This window comes from the organism of the source record quoted next, unplaced genomic scaffold, assembly GCF_019419815.1.
Source record: "Pyrus x bretschneideri cultivar Hongxiangsu unplaced genomic scaffold, Pyrus_bretschneideri_v1 Contig7, whole genome shotgun sequence".
Lineage (NCBI taxonomy): Eukaryota > Viridiplantae > Streptophyta > Magnoliopsida > Rosales > Rosaceae > Pyrus > Pyrus x bretschneideri.
Genome location: NW_025999809.1, coordinates 7,740,249 through 7,762,380, shown reverse-complemented (window position 1 = coordinate 7,762,380; position 22,132 = coordinate 7,740,249). Strand labels below are relative to the sequence as shown.

General features: G+C 39.3%; 3 protein-coding genes and 1 pseudogene across 4 annotated transcripts; all 4 read left to right on the top strand.

The window, feature by feature from the left end:
* Positions 1-844: 844 nt before the first annotated feature.
* Positions 845-7,895, top strand: LOC103936920 (protein PAT1 homolog). 2 transcript variants are annotated; one of them, XM_009346805.3, is made up of 5 exons: positions 845-1,384; positions 2,043-2,173; positions 2,389-2,439; positions 4,153-4,216; positions 4,720-7,895. In XM_009346805.3, exons 1-5 carry the CDS (start codon positions 1,297-1,299, stop codon positions 6,855-6,857), a joined length of 2,472 nt encoding a protein of 823 aa, XP_009345080.2. In that variant the 5' UTR covers positions 845-1,296; the 3' UTR covers positions 6,858-7,895. The 2 variants fall into 2 exon arrangements, with proteins under 2 accessions (XP_009345080.2, XP_048430116.1); XM_048574159.1 differs by lacking the exon at positions 845-1,384 and adding an exon at positions 3,718-3,757 and having other exon boundaries at positions 2,135-2,173.
* A 4,121-nt stretch (positions 7,896-12,016) lies between these two features.
* LOC103936919 (putative glycosyltransferase 7) lies at positions 12,017-13,756 on the top strand. The gene has a single exon (XM_009346804.3). It carries the CDS (start codon positions 12,128-12,130, stop codon positions 13,454-13,456), a length of 1,329 nt encoding a protein of 442 aa, XP_009345079.2. The 5' UTR covers positions 12,017-12,127; the 3' UTR covers positions 13,457-13,756.
* A 3,259-nt stretch (positions 13,757-17,015) lies between these two features.
* LOC125472464 (galactomannan galactosyltransferase 1-like) lies at positions 17,016-18,731 on the top strand. The gene has a single exon (XM_048573952.1). It carries the CDS (start codon positions 17,174-17,176, stop codon positions 18,482-18,484), a length of 1,311 nt encoding a protein of 436 aa, XP_048429909.1. The 5' UTR covers positions 17,016-17,173; the 3' UTR covers positions 18,485-18,731.
* A 1,349-nt stretch (positions 18,732-20,080) lies between these two features.
* On the top strand, positions 20,081-22,102 carry LOC125472463 (annotated as a pseudogene).
* The last annotated feature ends 30 nt before the right edge of the window (positions 22,103-22,132 follow it).

The window sequence follows — 22,132 nt, the reverse complement described above, 5'->3', positions numbered from 1 at the left end:
TGATAGGTTTACTCTTTAGAGCAATTTGCCATAAAGCACCTCCAAATGACTAGGCATGTTGCACCGCTTCAATTTGGTCCGGGCCCCCATCACATTCCGGCCTCGACTCTAATGTAGCACGATATTGTCCGCTTTGGATCCCGACTATGTCCTCACGGTTTTATTTATGGGAAATCGAAGCCAGTGAGCTTCCAAAATGCCTCGTGCTAGGTAGAGATGAGAATATACATATAAGGATCATTCTCCTGAACGATGTGAGATCTTACAGTAGTTATATTTACAAGTGTTGTTGTTATAAGCACTTTATTATAAAACATCAAAGCTTTTGTTAACCGCCCAAGTTTTTTTATGAAAAAGCACTTCATAGATCACTTTAAGACTCATAAGCACTATTAATTTATCGTGTTATTTTATACCCTAGGGTGACTTTTAAAATATGCCACCAAGTGTTAATTTTCTCATATTGTACTCTAAAGTGTTGAAATTCTATCAATTTGTGTTTTTGGTCTAATTGATTGTATGATAGTTCGTTAAACGCTTATTTGAGACATATATTTAATTTTTTCAATCTAGAATTATGATGTTACATTTCAGATACGAATCATAACAATTAAGAAAAATAATCATTATAACATTGCAAAAGTACACATAAAAAACCGAGAACAACTTCATTAACGCGATCTAAGAGTCTTCATTCCGTCCTCCTTTTTTATTCCAAACCAATTATTATCTTTATTTTGATAAGCATTTCCACTACCAACTTCAACAACCACCTTTTAATTTTCAATTTTATTATATTTTTTAAGCTTTTTCAGAAAAAAAAAATTCTATATAACAATATTGTCACCTCACCGCCCTTTTTTTTATTTTATCAAGTCTGTCGATCCATTTCCAGTTTTAATAAACCAAAAAATTCCTATCAAAAATAAAAAGGGGGCTCCAACTGCCTGCCTCTCTAGGGTTCTTTATCGTCTCACAAATCCATCCCAAAGACCGCTGCTTTGCCGAAACCATGGTGGATTCCTGTACCCCAACCACTGTAAAGATCTTCTCACCAGTTTTTCAATCACCATCTTAGCAGAAAAAGCTCACACAGATTTCAGCTTAAAAGGGTTTTTGCTCCTCTGTTTTTAGATTCAAATTTTGCTTCGGAGATTCAGTATCTGATTATTTTTTAGGGTTTTAGTTTACTGGGTTCTGTTCAGTTTTCGCGTTCTTTGATTACATTTGAATATCTATACCTATATATATACACACATATATATATACTGGGCATATAGAAGAAGAGTGTAGGAAATGGAGGGGTTTGAGAGTAGGGATAGTAATCAAGAGGCTGCCTCTTCTATCCCTCAAGATCTCAACCATTTGCAGCTTAATTCCTCAGGTTCGTTTCTCTTAGCTTTCTGGGATTCTTCTGTTATTGGTTTTTCATGATTTACTTTACTGTTTTGGTTATGTCGTATTGTTTTTGGATCTGGGTTCTGTTTGGCTGCCGAGAAAACTGACAATAAAAATGGAAAATTTAAACTGTGAATTCGAATTCGAGAATTTGATACTGTTTACTGGAAACCAAATGGAACAGTGTTTGGATTGCAGTGCTGTTCACTTTGGTGTATGATCGGTTCGATGTTTGAATGTAGTCATTAACTACTTTGTGGTTCAGCTTAGTATTTGAATAATTGTTGGACAAATATAAGATCTAATCTCGTGCTCGCTTATACTTTTTGGCAGCCAATATAAATATGGTCTTGGTGTGTCATTCAGATAAAAGAATGTTCTGCAGTCATCCAGAGGTCCCCATACCTAATAATATTTACTGTTTAAAAATAAGAAAGCTCTAACTTGGTTAATTATGTAATTAATTACATAAAAGTTTCAATTCATACATAAATGTATGCAAAGTTTTTTCACGAGTTATTTGGCTTATTGAATAAATAGATGCATGGTGCTTTATTGGAAGGTGCTCTTTTCTTCTTCATGATGTAATTATTTGGAGTATCATTTGATTCTTCTTTTGACTTTCAGTTCTTCATTTTATGCAGGAGAGGTGTTTGACGCATCACAGTATGCATTTTTTGGTAAAGATTCTGTTGAGGAAGTTGAGTTGGGAGGTTTAGATGAAGAAGAGGAGGCTCCAGTCGATGAGGAGGAGTTTCTATATAATAGACAAGAGGTTGAACCTTTTGTTCACTGATTTTTGTGATAATCCTTCAGTATACATGTGCAACCTGTTTGGTGCATGACTTATCTCTCTCTACCTCTTTCCTCCCCTCATATATATATATTTATAAACACTTTTTTATTTCTAAGTTTTCTCTGTCGTAGGTGTTAAATGGCAGAAGACAAAATTGCAATGGGTGGAACTAACTGTTTTTTTCTTATTGGCAGGGTGACATATCTCTATCTGATATTGATGACCTATCATTAACCTTTGAAAAGGTTAGTTTACTGCAAACTTAATGAAGCAGGTGGTAAAGATGCATTTTGTTTAATACTCTTGATCAACATGAAGTGTGTAAACTAGTTTTGATGTTTAGTATTAGTTTTTTCATTCTGTTTAGTTTTCTGTTTCACAATGGGCGAGGGCATTGTGAAGCAGAAAATTCTGACAATTCAGTTGGGAACCAAGAGAAATGTGGGAAAACTGTGTTCAACATCTCTTAAGTGCCTGCTTCAATTTAAGTTTTAAAAACATTATGACAAGTCAGTTGTTCATTTGGTAAAAACAGGGATTAGAATTATTCGTAATTTATGTGTAACTTAAGATGCAATGTAACACGAAGAGTGGTGCTACTGTTTCCTTCATGTAGGTAGGGATAGAATGTTCTTATTATTTATTAGTTCTTTTTATGTTTGGGGAAGGAGGGGTTAAAGGTGGGTTCGGTGAGTAGTTTGGACGGTTCCAATAACACAGCTCTCACTGACGGTGGACGGAGTATAGCCCTACTGATAAAAAGATGAATCTTTGGTGGTGGAGACTGCTCTCATTGAGGGTGGTCGGAGTATAGCCCTACTGAAAAAAAAAAGAATTTGGGTTTTATGGTAGAGCAGAATTGATTTTGAAGATCAGAAGGTGGCTGCTAGGGAGAACTTGGGGAGATGGTGTTACATTTTGGGTTTTCCATGCGCATCATGGCAGCTGAATATAGGGACCCTTTTGATGATATATTTTCTTTTTTAATCTGGATGATCAGCTGCATGCTCATTTCTTCTTCTACAAGATAAAAGTGTGTTGCTCCTCAGAAGAGATGGCATGCCTCCATCTTGCATTTGTTCTCAGTCTTTCAATTCTTGCGATTGAATTCCCGCCCTTTTAAGATGTTTGATTTAATAATGTTGATACATGAAAAAATCATTCATTTGATAATTTAATATTATGATTTTGTACCATATGGCCTTTATATTTACTTCAGTGAACTGTGTCTAGTAATTGGGATTAATAGTATCATGACGAGAAGTAGCGGAGTCTGTTTATCTGGAGCTTAGCTTATCATGAATTTATGATCAACAGAAGTGTAGCCATATGAATGGAATGCACTGCCTGTGGTTGACCTTGGATATTTCTTTTGTACTGCAGCATTTATCTTCGTCCAAACCTGTTTCTCTATCATTAGGTTTATTCTTTTTCAGTTGTCATATGTTTTGGGCAAAATTTATTGCACTGTGAGTTGGGGTATGCTGGTTCCTGAAAATGTGTTGTTTCTGTTGTGCTTATAGGTACTTTTAAATTTTGCTTGGTAGGAAGCATGGATGCATGGTATTTTAGTTTCAAACCAGCGACTCATAAGCCTTTTGTTAAATTTTTGAACTTATTGTCTTTAGATTACCTATAACCAAGTATGTAAGTAGCCTGTGCTTATATTATGATAGACCAATAACACAGGCTATTTATGTACCTGGTAGTAGGAACTAACAGTGTTTTTTTTTTTTGTCAAATTTTTTTGTGGATTTATAAGTTATGTAGATAATTTGAAATTGGCAGCTAATATTAGTCTAAGCATTCTAATTCCATGCTAGCTTACAACGTACTGTTTGAAGTTTGAGCTGTAAAGTTTCATTGGCTGTTTCATGGCTCGTGGCTGCATTTCCATTGTTGTTACTGTTTTGAGGTAACTTTTGGGTTTGTGTTCTAATTCACCTTTTTGGTTGCAGTTAAACAAGGATGTTAGTGGACCTAGGGGTGCGGGAGTTTTTGGTGATAGAGGATCCAGGGAAAGTGAGTGCATATGTCGCTTATCCCTTTTTTCTAATTTGCTGAAACCCTGCTTCAAGCCTGGTTCTTTGTAGACTGAATATCTTTTCAGTTGACTGCAAAGCCTTCATTTGTTTTTATGCTAACTCAGCAACATTATTCTTATTTAATGGTTTCTGTTAGTGCTAACCCAGCCGCAATTAATTTATTCTTATTTAATGGTTTTGTGCTGAAACTTTGTAAAGTATAGCCATAACCATAGGTAGGATATTGAAGAAGTTCCTTTTAAGTTGGGTCTTTGTTATATATGACGCAAAAAGTTTTTCTTCGTTCTGTTTAAGCTTTGATGAAAATTGAACTAGAGGCATGCTGTGTTTTGGAATCAGTTGATGTCCAATAGTGATGACTCACTGAATTGAGTTCACTGTTGTGTCTTTGAGGACTGATTGAATATATATTTATGTGTGTGTATATATCTGATACGTTGATGTCCATAGAAGCTTCTAATGTTAACATGTTTCTTCCAGGTTCATCTGCTGCTGAGTGGGCGCAGGAGCATTTCCCTAACTGGATTGATGAAGAGATACTTGATGCTGAAAGTACTGAGGACGGGAAACGATGGTCTTCACACCCATATTCTTCAGCTCGTCCTGCAGAGTCGATGCTGCCTTTGTACAGAACTTCTTCATATCCTGAGCCCCAACAACAGCAGCTGCAGCAGCAGCAGCAGCACCATCAACATTTTTCCAGTGAACCAATTCTGGTGCCGAAATCAGCTTTCACTTCTTATCCGCCTCCAGGTGGCAGACCTCAGCAGGCTTCGCCGAACCGCCAAGCAAGCCACCTGAACCCATATCTTTCTGGTGGACCCCAGGGGGGATTATCTTCACCAAACCTATCTCCTTACTCTAGTTCTCAACTTCAACTGAATGGATTACCTCATGGACCACATTTTGGGGGAAATTTGCCTCAGCTTAACCCTGGTCTCTCTAATAGCCTACCCCAAAAGCAATGGACCAATCAAAGTGGTGTATATGGAGATCATCCTGGTCTTCTAAACAATTTGTTGCAACAACAGCTAGCTCATCAGAATGGTTTAATGCCTCCACAATTGATGCATCAGCAACAGTCACAAGCACAGGACCCTAGACTGCATCATCCAGTTCAGCCACCATTTAATCATTTGCCGGCAATGCAGTCTCAACTATTTAACCCCCATCTCTCTGCATCCCCGCCCTTGATGAGCAAGTTTGAAGCAATGCTCGGTATGGGTGATCTTGGAGATCAAAGGCCAAAATCAGCTCAGAAAGGTAGACCAAATATGCGTTTTTCTCAACATGGATTTGATACAGGTAGCCACAGGAGAGAAGGTGGGTGGCCGCAATTTAGGTCCAAGTATATGACAGCTGAAGAAATTGAAAATATACTCCGAATGCAGCTAGCCGCGACACACAGCAATGACCCATATGTGGATGATTACTACCACCAGTTTTGCCTTGCAAGAAAATCTGCTGGGGCCAAGTTGAAACACCATTTCTGCCCAACTCAATTAAGGGATCTTCCTCCTAGAGCACGAGCTAATACTGAACCACATGCTTTTCTCCAGGTTGATGCTCTTGGGAGGGTCCCCTTTTCCTCAATACGTAGGCCTCGCCCTCTTCTTGAAGTTGAGCCTCCAAATTCATCTAGCCCTGGCAACACTGAACATAAGGTTTCTGAGAAGCCGCTAGAACAGGAGCCAATGCTTGGTGCTAGGGTTGCAATTGAGGATGGGCTTTGTCTTCTCCTGGATGTGGATGACATTGATCGTTTTCTGCAATTCAGTCAACTCCAAGATGGTGGAACCCAGTTGAGGCGTAGGCGGCAGGCCTTGCTTGAAGGACTTGCAGGATCTCTTCAATTGGTTGACCCACTCGGCAACAATGGCCCCACAGTTGGACTTCATAAGGATGATCTTGTATTTCTAAGGTTAGTCTCACTTCCCAAGGGCCGGAAGCTCCTGGCAAAGTACCTGCAGCTTTTATTTACAGGTGGTGAGCTCATGCGAGTAGTCTGTATGGCCATCTTTCGTCATTTAAGGTTCTTGTTTGGTAGCTACCCTGCTGATTCAGGGGCTGCAGAAACTACAAGTGTTCTTGCAAGGGTTGTTTCATCATGTGCTCGAGGTATGGACCTTGGTGCACTTAGTGCCTGTCTTGCAGCAGTGGTTTGTTCCTCAGAGCAACCCCCCCTTCGCCCCCTTGGAAGCCCTGCAGGAGATGGGGCCTCTCTTATCCTCAATTCAGTTCTTGAGAGGGCAACTGAACTCTTAACTGATCCTCATGCTGCAAGCAACTACAATATGACCAATCGCCAACTTTGGCAGGCCTCCTTTGATGAATTCTTTGGCCTTCTGACCAAGTATTGTGTAAATAAATATGATACTGTTATGCAGTCACTGCTAATGCAGGCCCCTCCAAATGTGGCTGTTATTGGCTCAGATGCTGCCAGAGCTATTGGTCGTGAAATGCCAGTTGAGCTGTTGCGTGCTAGCCTTCCTCACACTGATGAGCATCAGAGACAGCTGTTGATGGACTTCACGCAGCGGTCTATGCCCATAGGAGCATCTAACAGTCATGATGGGGGAAATGGTGCTCACATGAATTCAGAGTCTGTGCTGAGCTGATGCTAAACCATGTGGGGATCTGAGAAGCAGAATTTTGAGAAGGAAAATGATGTGACAGGACATTCTATTGGATTGCGAAATTATTGGGTTCTTTTCTACTCGTGCTTTTACTTGTGAGCAAAATGCAACATCTTAAGCGAATAAAGTGGGTGTTTAAGGGCATATATATGGTTTGGGTAAGTTTAGTAGTTTAGTGTCACATGTTTTCATTTTCGTTAATTTCATGCTTCTCTTGAAAAACTTGTAATCAAGCGTCTCTTTGTAATCCCTTCAAATCTTGTGGGACGGTCCTTCCTTTTGTTATATTTTAGGAGGGGGAATTGGTGGAGTAGATATGTTTCCTCGACTTAGGAGCTTATTTTGATGCTCTGTTGTGGAATTCTTAAGATGGAGATGTAGGAGGGCTTTTACTTTGATGCTCTGTTGTGGGATCCTTAAAATAGCAATGTAGGACGGGGGTATGTACAGTGTTCAGTGCAGTTGATCTCCCGCGTTCTTGTAAGGAAAAGGGTGTGACCGGCTGCAAGCAACTTTTACTGATGCTGGTCTAGGGAAGGCAGACGGATGCAGTACAACGGTCATTCCGGAAGATTGCTTTGTGACCTGAAGCGACAATTAATAGGTTGTTTGAGGACAGTACTTTTGTGAAGGCTCGTTACTGAATAATATTCGAGGAGGTCGGATGGAAGTCCTTGTTTTGGTTATGTGTTGGATTCTTCAGTAATTTCAACAGGGGGCCGTTCAGATATCATACAGGTTCTCGTCTTTTAGACATGCAGTAGTTTGTTCATTCTGTGCTGGTTGGGTTTGAAACTTGAAATAGTATGTTCCATTGGGCTGGTGCTGTCTGTATAGACGCCCTTTATCACCATATTGTTTCAGTTGACTGTTAAATTGTGATATCTTATTAGACTGGGCGGCCTAATTTCGGGAGATTATATCCTACAACCGGGTTATATATCTCCGTCTTTACTTTCTTCGTTCGATACATCCACGAATCTCCCCTAATTTGGAGCTGCTAGTTTACTGTTTGTTGGATGTTGCGTTTGTGTCTATACCATTTATCTGAAGAAAGAGGAAAAAGGGCCTTCTTACAAGAAAATACCATGAGCCTTGTGATTTTAATAATTCATCAGTTGTCATGATCCTTGTGAATATAATCACTGCCTTTGCTGTTTGACCAAAACCAAAAATCGGTGACTTTGCTGTGTTTTCTTGGTCAACATGCAAAGTTTTTGTTGAAGCCTGAAACTTTCATGGTGAGTTTGGTAATTATATAAATTTTAGTTTTCGTTTTTCATTTTACAAATAGCAATCTTCTTCTGTTCAGGTTTACTCTATATTGCATTTCAAAGATCTAACCGTCTATATTTTAAGTCTTTCTTCAAAGATCATCTTTACTAAAAATCATTTAAATCCGGAACCATTTGATTGATATGTTAAGTGGTAGCCATATTAGTGCTTCTTCTGAAAAATCGTATTCATTTATTTTCTTCATTAGAATTAGATGTTTTAGTGGTTTTGAATTTTTCTAATTTTTTGCAATAATGATTTATTAATGATGTACTAAAATATAGACGGTTTGGATCGTTGAGAAAAGTAACGGAATAAGCATCACAGGTGTCTTTCAAATAAAAATAAAATATACAAGGGATCCCTCAACAGAACAAATGTGAAAGAATTTATATATGGAATGGTACACAAACCAAAAACCAAAAACCGATAATTGTTTCTGATTTTAACTTTAAAATTTTTGTTGTCATATAATTTCCTTCATTCAACCACCATTTCTTCATAACACATAAAAAAAAAAAAAATTAAAAATAAAAGGGAGAACTAAAAACGAAATTACGAAGAACTTGGCTCATGCCGTTTGGCTATGATTGATTCTCTTTAAGTAGTTCAACGTCGGTGGAGACCGACATGCATGTTGGCTTGATATCAATTTCGCATGAATAAAAACAAGGAGGCTGTGAAGACGAACGTTTGCTGTCGAGTTGCTGCTAGGGTTTCACGTGAAGATGCTTTCACCTTCAGTCTTGGGGGTTTTGGAGGAACTTGAGAGTGTCGAGTGTGATGTCGTAATCACACTGCACATAAATTACCACCGCTGAAAACAAGAAGGTTTAGATGTCGTTATCAGAAGATGGCACAATTGGCTGAAAACAGTCACCAATTCACTCGAAAGGTAGTTCTAAATCGATGCACTCATTTTTCAAGTTTTTCACACTTGGTGTGTTCGTGTCGACCAAATGCTCGAGGGCAAAAAGACCTTTTAATATTTGTAACAAGACTTTGGAGCAAACAATTACTTGCACTCTTCGAAGTAAGAATTTTGAAGGTCCCTATCTTTTAAAACGTGTAAAAACAACTATAAGGTTTGAAATCGTTGCTCCATTGGCCTCTCTTGTTTAACTATCAAGTGAACTATTACTTGCATATGGTCTAATTTCTTAGTGGATAAGGTTTTGAGTTTTTACACATACATTCCGAGTTCGAAATTTCCACATCTCCTAAATTATTGTAATAGTTTCAAACGCTCTTCCTTTTCTTAATAATATATATATATATATATATATATATATATATATATATATATTGCTTAAGGGGAGGGATCCCCATTTTTTCAAAAAAAATGGGGACACACTCCCCACCGTTATATTGATTTTAATGAAATTGTGTGGTTGAGATTAAAACGCAGGCCATACAATCTCAACCACACAATTTCATTAAAGTTAAATCTAACGGTGGGGAGCGTGTCCCCATTTTTTTAGAAAGATGGGGATCTCTCCCCTTAGGCAATCTGTATATACATATATATATATATATATATATTTTTTTTATTTTATTTATTTTATTTTTTAATGTGAAATGTTACCTTTTTAATGTAACACTCGATAATTACCCACCGTTGCCCATATGAAGGCCAAATTGACGTTGAATGGATCATTTTCATCTCTTCCTACATCAAAAAGGTTTGGAATTTCATTGAAGAAATTGTCATTTGTTGTCTTTCGTATAGACTCGAGCATGCATCCTACATTAGAAAAAATAGGTTCATCGAGGTCTAGGTCAAAAAAGAACAATGACTTGATGGTAGGCTGAAAGAGAGCTCAATAGTACAACAATTTTTAACCTTATAATTATTTCGTGAAGTTTTAAAAAGATACGGATCAAACCGTCACAAACTTCAAATCACAAGGTAATTTATAGATTTATCTTGTGTTTCCTAAAATGAAATGGATGATCTGCCACCTTTCCCAATAAATGAACCTAAATATGTAAGCAATTCACAACTCAACGTCCTATTTCTTCTAGGAAACTTTCAAGTGAACTTAAGCATAACAAGTTCTCCATATTTGCTTTTCTAAAAGGCCCCATATATATTATGCTAAAAGCAAACCAATTGTTGAATAACTTGTACATTCTGCAAAGCATACAATCCCAATCCACCTTTCTTTTTTTCCTTTTTCCTTCTTTTGGAAATTTGAAGCACTCAAATTCGTACTAAACACAACACTAAGAATCTGCTACTACAATTGAAAAATAAAATAGGAAAAGGGAAAAAGAAAAGAGAAAATTGGAGTAGTGGATTTTAAATTTTGGTTCTTGAATAAATAAAAAAAAAAAATCCGTCTGAACTCATCACAATGTGAAGCAATAGTGCTTTTCACTAACATTGTTAGAACTTATGCAAAAAATAAAAAGTTATAATAAGCAAATAAGATATATAATAACGAGTTACTAAAAAAAACTATTACTACAATGTCCACATTGTGACATCTGACAAACTCATGTACCAATACCACGAATTTTTATTTTCAGGGACCAAAGCTCAATTTTAATTTTCTCAAACAAAAAAGGGGAGAGACACAGTGCATTTATAAGCATCATGTGCAAGTCCACAAGAAATGCAAGAAAACAATAAATTTGAATACGTGACATGCTAAATATATGTAAAAATATGTTAAATAATAGAATGGGCCATGCTTCCAAGAAACAAGAAATTAATTCGAGCAAGAAAAGTCCATGCTATCTTCAACATGTTGGGGATCTCAATTCCATTTTTAATACCTCAAAACCAATCAAATTCTGCATTTCTTTGGCTCTGTAAATTTTCCCCGCAAACAATGTTGATCCGGCCACCTTTTAAGCAGATAAAGGGGCATCAAGTTGTCTCGGTGGTCAATTAAAGTAAAGCCGACACTCAGGCGTAAAAAAAGATTGAGCAATTAAGCTAACAAAGTATGCAAATCTATTAATTAATTAGACTGCACCATCCAAGCTTATTCAACTTTAGATTAAAGATTGTTAATTTATGAAAATCAGTAATTGAATTCTCTCACGTGTTAAGACCAATCTAAAAAATGAGAAGGGGATATAATATAGTGTTACGAAGATCAATTATTTAGACTAATTTTGTAAATCATATGATGTGGTTGCTGATGATTGGATTAAATGTTGATTAACGTTCTTATTTCCTATTGGTGACACATCACTTGATTTGTAAATTTAGTTTAAAAAATTGGTCTAGGTACTCTTTATGTGTTCTGACACGTACAAAAGTGACTCATTTAAATTACAAAAGGAGAAGGCTAATAGCCACTCATGTTACAGACTTACAATAAACAATTGGCTTCAGAGATACTAAACATACAATAATATGTATATAAATCACACGTTAGTACTCATGTATTGTCTATATAATGACCATCTAGTTCATTTTTTTTTATTAAAAATTCGTAATCAGTTCAATTTGTTTGTGTTCTCAAACGAAAATTATTGTACGGTACTAGAACACAACAAAATGATCTGAATTATAATTGAAACACATATTACAATACGAATAGACAATAAATTAGTACTTTACGATGCAATAATAATAACTAATTTGCATGTTATAATACATCTGGATTGGCTATGCCATGTGAGTCACTATCTTCTAGTAGAAGAGAGTAATTTTCTCAATCTAGAGTAATTTAGAGAAATTTTTTATTGTGACGGTAACACAAGTGATACACCTCGTGTTTTAATAGAAGTGTTAGAAAATTTTATTTTTTAAGTTATTAACTTTTTAGCACATATATCCCATCATTTATATAATATCATATAATGTACCACCTCTTATTGATGAAAAATCCCTCCTTTAGCACCCAATAAACAAAGACTTTGGTATTAATGCTTCTTCCTACTTACACTGCTCCAAGCGTACAAAACAGATTTAGGCAAGCTACCACTTCCCCACTACTTTCACTACTCTCTCTTCAAAAATGGGTTCCTCAGAATTCTCTCTCTTCCAACAATCACCAAAACGATCCGCTTTCCACAAAGCCCCTTCCCTAATAGCAGATGGCTTTCTCTTCGTCGGCGGTGCATCATTGGCTCTCTCTGTGGTCTGGGCTTTCCTCACCTTCATCAACCCCACCACCATAAGCTTCGACAGCATCCTCGCCTGGAACGCGGGTCCATGCGGACCCGACTTGAGCTCCGACCCGCCGGAGCCCACATTCTACGACGACGAAAATCTCAGCTACGCGTTTGGGGAGCCAGTGAAGGATTGGGACTCGAAGCGCAGAGAGTGGCTGAAGCTGCACCCTTCATTCGCCGCCGGAGCCGAGGCGGATAACAGGGTTCTTCTGGTAACTGGGTCCCAGCCCACCGTGTGCAAAAACCCAGTTGGTGACCACTTACAGCTGAGGTTCTTCAAGAACAAAGTTGATTACTGTAGGATTCATGGGCATGACATATTTTACAACAGTGTTTTGTTGGATCCCAAGGGTACTGGATTTTGGGCCAAATACCCGCTATTGAGAGCGGCTATGTTGGCTCATCCCGAGTCCGAGTGGATCTGGTGGGTCGACTCAGACGCGGTTCTCACCGACATGGAGTTCAAGCTTCCGTTGGAGAGGTACAAAGACCATAACTTGGTCGTGCATGGGTGGTGGAACATGGTGTATGAGCAGAAGAGCTGGACGAGCCTCAACGCTGGGGTTTTGTTGATAAGAAACTGTCAGTGGTCATTAAGCTTGCTGGATAAGTGGGCCAGCATGGGTCCACAGGGTCCGAATCCTGAAAAATGGGGGAAGATCCAAAAGTCCCTGATCAAGGACAAGGCGTATCCGGGCTCTGACGATCAGTCGGCTCTGGTTTATCTCCTGATCAAGGAGAAGTCGAGATGGGCGGCTAAGATTTACTTAGAGAGCGAGTACTACTTGCATGGATACTGGCTGGGGATAGTGGACGGGCTTGATGGGATAAGCAAGGGGTACATGGAGATTGACAGGGAGGTGGATTTGCTGAGGAGGAGGCATGCTGAGAAGGTCAGCTTGTTTTATGGTCAAATGAGAGAGAAGTACATGAGAGAGAGAGGGATTTGGAGAGAGAATAAGAGGAGGCCATTTGTGACACATTTCACAGGGTGTGAGCCGTGCAGTGGAGAGCACAATGGAATGTACACTTGGGAGGCTTGTTGGAATGGGATGCAAAAAGCTTTGAATTTTGCAGATAATCAAGTGCTTAGGAGATTTGGGTTTGTTCATCCAGACCTACTCAATTCATCTTTGGTTTCTCCCTTGCCATTTGATTTCCCAGATGCTTGAGTTTATTGGTTTTCATTTGTTTACTTAGTTTGTAATTTTGCGGTTTGTGCTTTTGGTTTTTAATAGAATGAGTAAATATGTAAGAAGAGAGCCTCTTTGTGGAGGACTTACCTACACCGGCGGTATGCCAGACATCGCGCTTTTGGTCTAAGGCATGGCCCGGGATGTAGGAAAGTCTCTTTCCTCTTTGTGTGTCTGATTGCATGCTCTCCTGAATTATGTTGAAAAGTTGGATTTTGAGCACAGTTTTAGAATAAACAGAAAACTCTTGAAATTCATTATATAATATTTCTCTTCTTTCTTCTTCTCTCCTTAAGATGGATATGCGAGTAAAGAATTTTAAAGTGTAAATTATGGTGAGAACTAGTGCTGCAAAACCATTTCCAAGACTGCACCAAATTAATAGTCTAATTTGCACCTAAATGCTTAAAAGTATAATTTGCACCCAAATTAATCAATAGTCTAATTTGCCCCAGCTGGTCCCCTTTAAAATAAATAAATAAATAAAATAAACATCACATGAACCATATTTTCATCTTATATTGAGATAAATTCTTGGGTGCGGCCGTCTGCCCGTACGCACAAAACACCCTATCTTTCTTTTATTTTGGTCCACCCCTTGTGCCTAGTAACCTATTACGAGCATCTGAACTGAAGAATTTTTCGGATATTTAGAGCTAGAAAAAGAAAAAAGTTGGGAATAGAGGTAGACTTAAACCCATCTTCCAAATTTAACTAGACCCTTTTCTTCTTTTGGCATACTTCACATGTTACCCATGAAACACGATATTTTGAAGGGCCTTAATTAGTGGAGCTCGACACACTCGCATCGCTTGTATGCATGCTAAGAGTCAAAAGACTACAAATTTGATGGACCCTACAAATTTCGTTGTCAATGTCATGCCAGGTCTCCAAACTGGAAGAGCCGCCCACCACCAATTCCGTCGCTAAAGCAGCCATAATTGGCGACGAAAATGATACTAAGCTCCAACCTCATGTCAAACCCGTGACACATTACCCATTGAACTGCATGCCATGCATAGCCGCTAGGGTTCAACCAGTGAAAGCAACTCATCTATTGCTACCTTTACAAAGGCCCCCAAAGGCATCAAAACCGCACAATGTTTTCCTTTAGGACCTAAGGCAGTTCACACTGAGTGAGACGATACGTGTCTTGGAGTAAGACGATTTAGGGTTTGGAGTTGAATAGAATAATCCGGTTGAATCACATTGTATATTCATAGTAGTTTTTATGTTTTCTATCCTTTCTACGGAGTCGTTACTAATCATAGCTATTAACTTGACATAAAAATAGAGTTCAACTCAATGTTTTATTTCTGTCCTTTGCATCCGCTCTCAAACCTAAAGACAAACAGTTGTTTGGGTTAATATTTAACACTGGGCTTTATGACGATGGAGGCCCAAGAATACAAAAGCAAAGAGAGGACTGGGCTCGGACAAACCAACGGCCCATAAAGAATTAAAAATCATTTCTGCCAAGGCATAGGCAACATGCCTATGTGAGAGGTGATGTGTGACAGAGGGCAGCTCGCCCCAGCAAAAAACACTTTTCAAGGGCATGAATGGTAAATTAATGGTGACTCACTTTCCTCCAAAGGCCATCAGCAAAAGGCAAAGCTTGGACAGTTGGGCGAAAACGTCTATAAAAGCAGCAAGGGACACTAGAGATAAGGACACTCAACCAATCAATCAAAGGACATCCAAACTTTGCTCTCAAACAAGCAAGAAACCAGAAAGCTGCATTTTGTCCAGACTCTGCCCTTTTAGTCGTAGATCCCCCATAGAAAGCCATTTTTTGTCAATTTTAGAAGCTCTGCTACCTTTCCCTAGTATTGTAGTATTGAATCCCTTTAGGAAACCCTATTTACATTTCATTTTTCAGAGTTTAGAAACCCCTATAAACGCAAAGAGAAATGGTTGCAAGAAGTTGAACCTTACCCAACAAGGTTATAATCTTGCCCGAGTCTCTTTTGTTTGTGTTTATGTAGAGTAGATATATTGTTCAATGCATATTCCTTCGTGTTTTTAATCATTTTCAACTGATCTTCATCCAAAGTTATGGTTAATTTGGCTAAGCTAATCAATCTTGTTTCTTTAGTGTTAATTGTAATCAAAGGCATGGTTGAAAAGGGCACGAGCTCCCTTTATTTGAACATATGATATCTTGAGTTAAAAGTCCTTGTTTACAAGGCAAGAAAAAGAACTTTATACAGATTTAACACATATGTGACAATCCATTGATAATCAAAAAGTCTAAATAACTTGTGGCGCAAGTAATCAACTCAATTCACAACTAAACAACAATCTTTCATACAATTATAACAGTAGCACGCTCAGATCCTTGTTAGTTTTGATTGTGAGCCTCAAGGCCTAACAAAAGCCCCACAAAGGCACCATTCAAACTTACAGTAAACTCATATTGCAGTACACCAAGCAGCAAACCATACCTGACAGGCAAGAGCCTTGGGAAGCTGTGTGAGGGACAAATCTAGCCCGAACAACAGTCTTACACTCTATGGGGTCTTTCATTGACTACTATTCCTTAACTACATTTTTCACCCCATTTATGTATTAACCCAACTCTGGCACGCCAGTTATATGCAGTTCAACAATATTGCGATGAAACTTCAATTCATTGTTAAATACTAACCAAATTCAACCCTTCTTTTTAATGTATCATCACCTTTAACTGAACAAATTAGAGCACAAAATGTGGTAATAAAAGCACAAATCCTACCATGGGAGGGTCTTTCCAACGCAACGAACACAAACTGTACAAGATCATGTGCAGATTGAATATACATAACTCACATACGGCTCACCAAATGCCGACCATACTGGTTGAGCCGGAGAGGATTAACATGTACTTAAACATCCCGTGTGCCGTACTAACTACTAAGACACGACGTGACCTAACGTCCCAACAATCTCCGGTGTGTCGTACTAACTACTAAGACACGACCAGACCTAACCTCCCAACAACCAAGGGACTACAAGCGCAAACACGAAATGTTGCTTGGTTCGCGTACTAGGGGCTTGGGAATGGGCATGGAACTCAATTCCCATGTGTGGCAAATGCTTTCAAGGGGTAGCTATCCCAATGGGTTTCAAATTCCCATGAAGGGGGGATTATGAAACCCTTGGCTTCCTTCGGTTAATCTTGTTCGTTGGGTTAAAACTGATCAAAACCGGACCGTGCCCGCCCTTACCCTTCTTACCTTAAGGACCTAGCCCTTCCCTAAGGATTAGGTGTGTACCTGATAACTTGGGGGATTTGTATATTTGTAGGTTACTATTCTTATTAGTTGGGTGGCGGATGTACCATAAGTCAGTCCGGTACCTGATATTGTTTTTGTACGCATACCCTGCACTTGGAAACTTGGAAGTAACTTCAATTTTTTTGTCGTACCTGTTGGATAGGTTAAACTGGTGTCCATCTAAATTGAAATTTCTTGTGTAACTTGTAAAAGATTCCTAATGCTTGTACATAGTAATTTGTATTTACCTCTACTTTGGGTAAATCAAGTAAGATTTCCATTTCGAAATTCGATTCCTTCAGGTTCAAGAAATGATGCTACTTCAGTAGCTTTCGGGTATTGATAGTCTCTGCTATATAAGTGCTTATAATTTTAAGCTTTACACAGATAAGCAAACCTACCACTAAGGCACATAGATGCCCTTGTAGCTTTCTTGGAAATGGGTTCATCAAAGTACGCTCCACCTAGACGTTCAGTTCTCCACAATGCCTCTTGTTTAATCGCTTGCGGGTTCCTATTTGCCGCAGGAGCAGCTTTGGCTGTATCCTTGGGTTTGGCTCTCCTGCCCATCATAAACCCCGACACAAACTTTGACAACTTCATCACCTGGAACAAAGTTACCCAAGGCCTTGACCCAGGATATGATCCAGCTGAACCTACATTCTATGATGATCCAAACGTCAGCTACTCGATTGGGCAACCTATGGAAGACTGGGACGAGAAGCGCAAGAAGTGGCTGCTGCATCACCCTTCTTTTGCCGCTGGTGTTGGTGATCGGGTTCTTCTTGTGACAGGGTCTCAGGCAACAGCATGCAGTAGCCCAGTTGGTGACCATTTTCTGCTACGGTTTTTTAAGAACAAAGTAGACTATTGCAGACTCCACGGCTATGACATCTTCTACAACAATCTGGCGTTACATCCAAAAGTGACTGGCGCCTGGGCCAAGTTACCTACTCTTCGTGCTGCCATGTTGGCTCATCCTGAGGCGGAGTGGATGTGGTGGGTTGACTCAGATGCGATTGTCACAGACATGGACTTCAAGATCCCACTAGAGAGATACAAAGACCATAACCTAGTTGTGTATGGCTTGTGGCATGAGATATACGACAAGCACAGCTGGACAAGTATCAATAGCGGAGTGTTCTTGATACGCAACTGCCAATGGTCCATGAACCTCATAGAGGCATGGGTCATCATGGGGCCACAGACCCCATACTATGAAAGATGGGCCCGAAAGCAATATTCATTGCTCAAAGACAAGCAAATTTCAAATTCAGACGATCAATCGGGTCTGATTTATCTTCTAATAACACAGAAAGAAAGATGGGCAAACAAGACTTATGTAGAAAATGATTACTACCTACACGGATACTGGTTGGCAACTGTGGATGATCTTGACAGCACCACCAAACGATACATGGAGATTGACAAGGAGGTGGACATGTTAAGGAGGAGACACGCGGAGAAAGTGAACCAGTTCTATGGAACTATGAGAGAGCAACATGTGAAGGATAAGGGCTACTGGAAAGATTATCTCAGAAGGCCTTTTACCACACACTTCACTGGGTGTCAACCATGCAACGGGCAATACAGCTCCGCTTACACTTGGGAAGCTTGTTGGAGTGGGATGCAGAGGGCTTTAAATTTTGCAAATAATCAAGTGCTTAGAAGATTTGGCTACATGCATCCGGACCTGCTCAACTCCTCATTCGTGTCTCCTGTGCCATTTGATTTCCCGATTGCTGAGTGATTGGTTGCCGGTTCTGCAATTTGTGCTCTTGCGGCCCTGCCATACTTACAAGTATTATGGCATCAAGCCAGGTTTAGTCCTACTTCTTCCTCTTTCCTATATTTTCTTCCTTCGTTCTTCTGTCATGATGGTCAAGACTTCCCTTCCTAAAGTTTTACCAGTATGGTCCATTAGGATCAAACGCCATCTGTTCTCCATTCCCCACCCTGATAATTCTATGTCTATGCTTGTTTCTCCACCATCAGCCCCTGATATTTAATGGTACTTAGGTTCGTGATATGTGCATCCTTTGAGACAATATATAAACTGCACATTGATATTAATAACATACCTTGTCTTTATTTTACAACCCAACTTCATTTATGGAATAGCTGTAACGATCTTATTTCTTCATGGTTGTTAACTTTGCACGCAAGCATCATCAAAGGCAGTTCTGCAAAGCGAGAGAAATCACATAGTTCAGGCTATTAGAACATCAAAGGAATGAAGAAAGCTAGCTACAATGAGAAAACAGCTCTAAAATTTTTGGAAAATATTCTGATATTTCAAGCGAAAACGAAACACAAGTGACAGCATATATACTATATAGAGCCTAATTTCTCAATGGTTTTAAAAGAAGAATCAGATGGTTATTTTTTTTTTCAAGTTACTAATTGAAGTGGATTACTCTAATGACTATCTTCAAATTGCTCAAAAGCCGGAAAGTTGCAAAAAAGAACTTTATCAAACTGGATCTAATGCTTTAAATGAAAGCAGAAAACAACCCCAGAGATTTGAACAGTAATGACAACTAAAATCAAAGCTCTTTCCCTATATCACCAACTGATGAGAAACTGAATGAATTAACCTACTTATTTTCTCAAAGACAAATATAAAGTTTGTCGTCGTAATAGCAGAGCAACTCTGTCTCAGCATTAATGTGAGGATTACCATTGACATCAAAGTAACTTGGCCTGGAATTACGAAGGCCCTCGTTATCACAGAGTTTCGATACGAAGACAGTGAATCCGGGATTAAAATTCAGAATATTTATGTGAGATAACTAAAGATATGGATAAATTGACAAGATTGTTAACCAATTTGAACAGTGATTTGTGTTTAAAATAGTTAGCTTGTTCTGGTTTATTAAAACTGAAGTAATTGAATCTGTATTTTATTGCGTTTCTCTATATTATCAATACAAGAGTGAGGTTCTCTGTTGCAATAGTCACTCACAGATTGTGGAAAATAAAATGACCAAGACAATTTGCGTTTTCAGAACCTCTATAATCCACATTTCAATAAATCACCGAGCAAAACGGTTCTAAAACAGTGTTACTGAGATTGTGAGCTTCAACCTGCCAAGAAATGATAGTCACATATCTGATTCCGGAGAGCTGCAACCTACTCGAGCTACGCTAATTTCAATTCAAGAGCAATGATGACACCTGCAGGAAAGAGAGGTGGAACATTAATATTGTTTCTCCATAACTGTCAGAGAATTATTTCTTGCACAAGAAAAAAATACGAACTTAGAAGAACCACCTCAAAACAATCATGGCTTAATGACAGATTTGTAAACTTAGATATAACTCCTATTTTTTTAGTTGTACCTGTTGAGTAGGTTATATTGGTGCCCACCTAAATTGTGATTTCTTCTCACAGTGCTTGTATTTAGCTTTACTTTGGGTAAATGTAGCAAGATTGCCATTCAAAATCCCATGTCTTCATGTACAAGAAACGATACTTCTTAAGTAGCTTCCATCAATGTTGAGGATCCAGACAAAGCCAAAGTACTAGCATGCATGCTCGCGCGCGCACACATTTATACATATAGCAAAGCTACAACTCAGGCACAGAGGTACCTTGTAGCTATCTTGGAAATGGGTTCACCAAAATACCATCCACCTAGACGTTCAGTTCTCCAAAAAGTCTCTTGTTTAATTGCTCACGGGTTCCTATTTGCCGGAGGAGCAGCTCTGGCACTGTCCTTGGCTTTGGCTCTCTTGTCTGTCATAAACCCCGACACAAACTTTGATGACATCACCTGTAACAAAAGTTCCCAAGACCTTGACTCGGGATATGACCCAGCTGAGCCTACATTCTATGATGATCGATACATTAGCCACTCGATTGGGGAACCTGTCTTAGACTCGGATGCCAAGCGCGAAGAGTGGCTTCAGCGCCACCCTTTTTTGCTGATAGTGCAGGTGATCGGGTTCTTCTTGCAACAGGGTCTCAGCCCTCAGCATGCAGTAACCCATTTAGTGATCATTTGCTGCTACGGTTTTTCAAGACAAAGTAGACTATTGCAGACTCCAATGTTGTGACATTTTTAACAACCATCTGGCGTTGCATCCAAAAGTGACTGGTTCTTGGGCGAAATGCCCGACTTTTCGGGCTGCTATGTTGGCTCATCCTGAGGCGGAGTGGATCTTATGGGTTGACTCGGACGCAATCTTCACAGATATGAACTTCAAGCTCCCTCTAGAGCGATATAAAGACCATAACCTAGTTGTGCATGGCTGGTCACATGAAGTATACGAGAAGCACAGCAGGACAAGTATCAATAGCGGGGTGTTCCTGATACGCAACTGCCAGTGGTCCACGGACCTCATAGAGGAATGGATCATCATGGGGCCACAGAGCCCAGATTACGAACGATGGGCACAAATACAAAGTTCAGTGACCAAAGACAAGCAAATTACAAATTCAGACGATCAATCGGGTCTGATTTATCTTCTAATAGCACACAAAGAAACCTGGGCGGACAAGACTTACCTAGAGAAGGAATTCTCCCTACACGGATACTGGTTGGCAGTAGTGAACGGTCTTGACAACATCACCAAAATACACATGAAGGTGGATAGAGAGGTGGCCGTGTTGAGGAGGAGACACGCGGAGAAGGTGAGCCAGTTCTATGGAGCTATGAAAGAGCACTATCTGAAGGATAAGGGCTACTGGAAAGATTATCTCAGAAGGCCTTTTGTCACGCACTTCAGTGGGTGTCAGCCATGCAGTGGGCAACACAGCCCCGCTTTCACTTGGGAAGCTTGTTGGAAAGGGATGCAGAGGGCTTTAAATTTCGCAGATAATCAAGTTCTTAGCAGATTTGGTTTTGTGCATCCCGACCTACTCAACTCCACATTTGTGTCTCCCCTGCAATTTAACTTCCCGGCTCGACCAATTATTTGTAAGTTGTGCAATTTGTACCCTTGCCATACTATCGAATTATTAGGGCATCAAGGCAGGTTTAGTCCTGTTTCTGTTCTCTTTCCTACAAAACAGTTGGAACATATTATTCGAAATAAACTGTTTAAGATAGCTTGCATTTTTCAAAACCTCTAAAATCTACATCTCTACAACTACCCTCCAAAAATAAAACAAAAAACCTAAAACGAAGTGGTACTAAGATTGTGAGCTTCAACCTGCCAAAAAATGATGGTAAGAAATCGGAATTCCTGAGAGCTCTAATTTGCCCCTACGTCTTCCTTAAATTCGTCTTTGACGAAAATCGAACCTGAAACCTAAATAAACCCTTCCCTTGTTCCTCTCCTGTCACCACCCCACCCAGTGCGGCGCCCCAAACTGCTCTAATCCAAATTATCCCTGATCCTCGAACCAACAAATCAGCCAATCATCATATGTGGTTCAAATTAGCCTTTGCCT

What these genes read in the sequence shown, in the direction of transcription:
- LOC103936920 (XM_009346805.3), top strand. Translation starts at nt 1,297, where the DNA reads ATGGAGGGGTTTGAGAGTAGGGATAGTAATCAAGAGGCTGCCTCTTCT. An exon ending in TTTGCAGCTTAATTCCTCAG is followed by an intron (nt 1,385 to 2,042) that starts GTTCGTTTCTCT and finishes CATTTTATGCAG; the next exon opens with GAGAGGTGTTTGACGCATCA. An exon ending in TGATAGAGGATCCAGGGAAA is followed by an intron (nt 4,217 to 4,719) that starts GTGAGTGCATAT and finishes TGTTTCTTCCAG; the next exon opens with GTTCATCTGCTGCTGAGTGG.
- LOC103936919 (XM_009346804.3), top strand. Translation starts at nt 12,128, where the DNA reads ATGGGTTCCTCAGAATTCTCTCTCTTCCAACAATCACCAAAACGATCC.
- LOC125472464 (XM_048573952.1), top strand. Translation starts at nt 17,174, where the DNA reads ATGGGTTCATCAAAGTACGCTCCACCTAGACGTTCAGTTCTCCACAAT.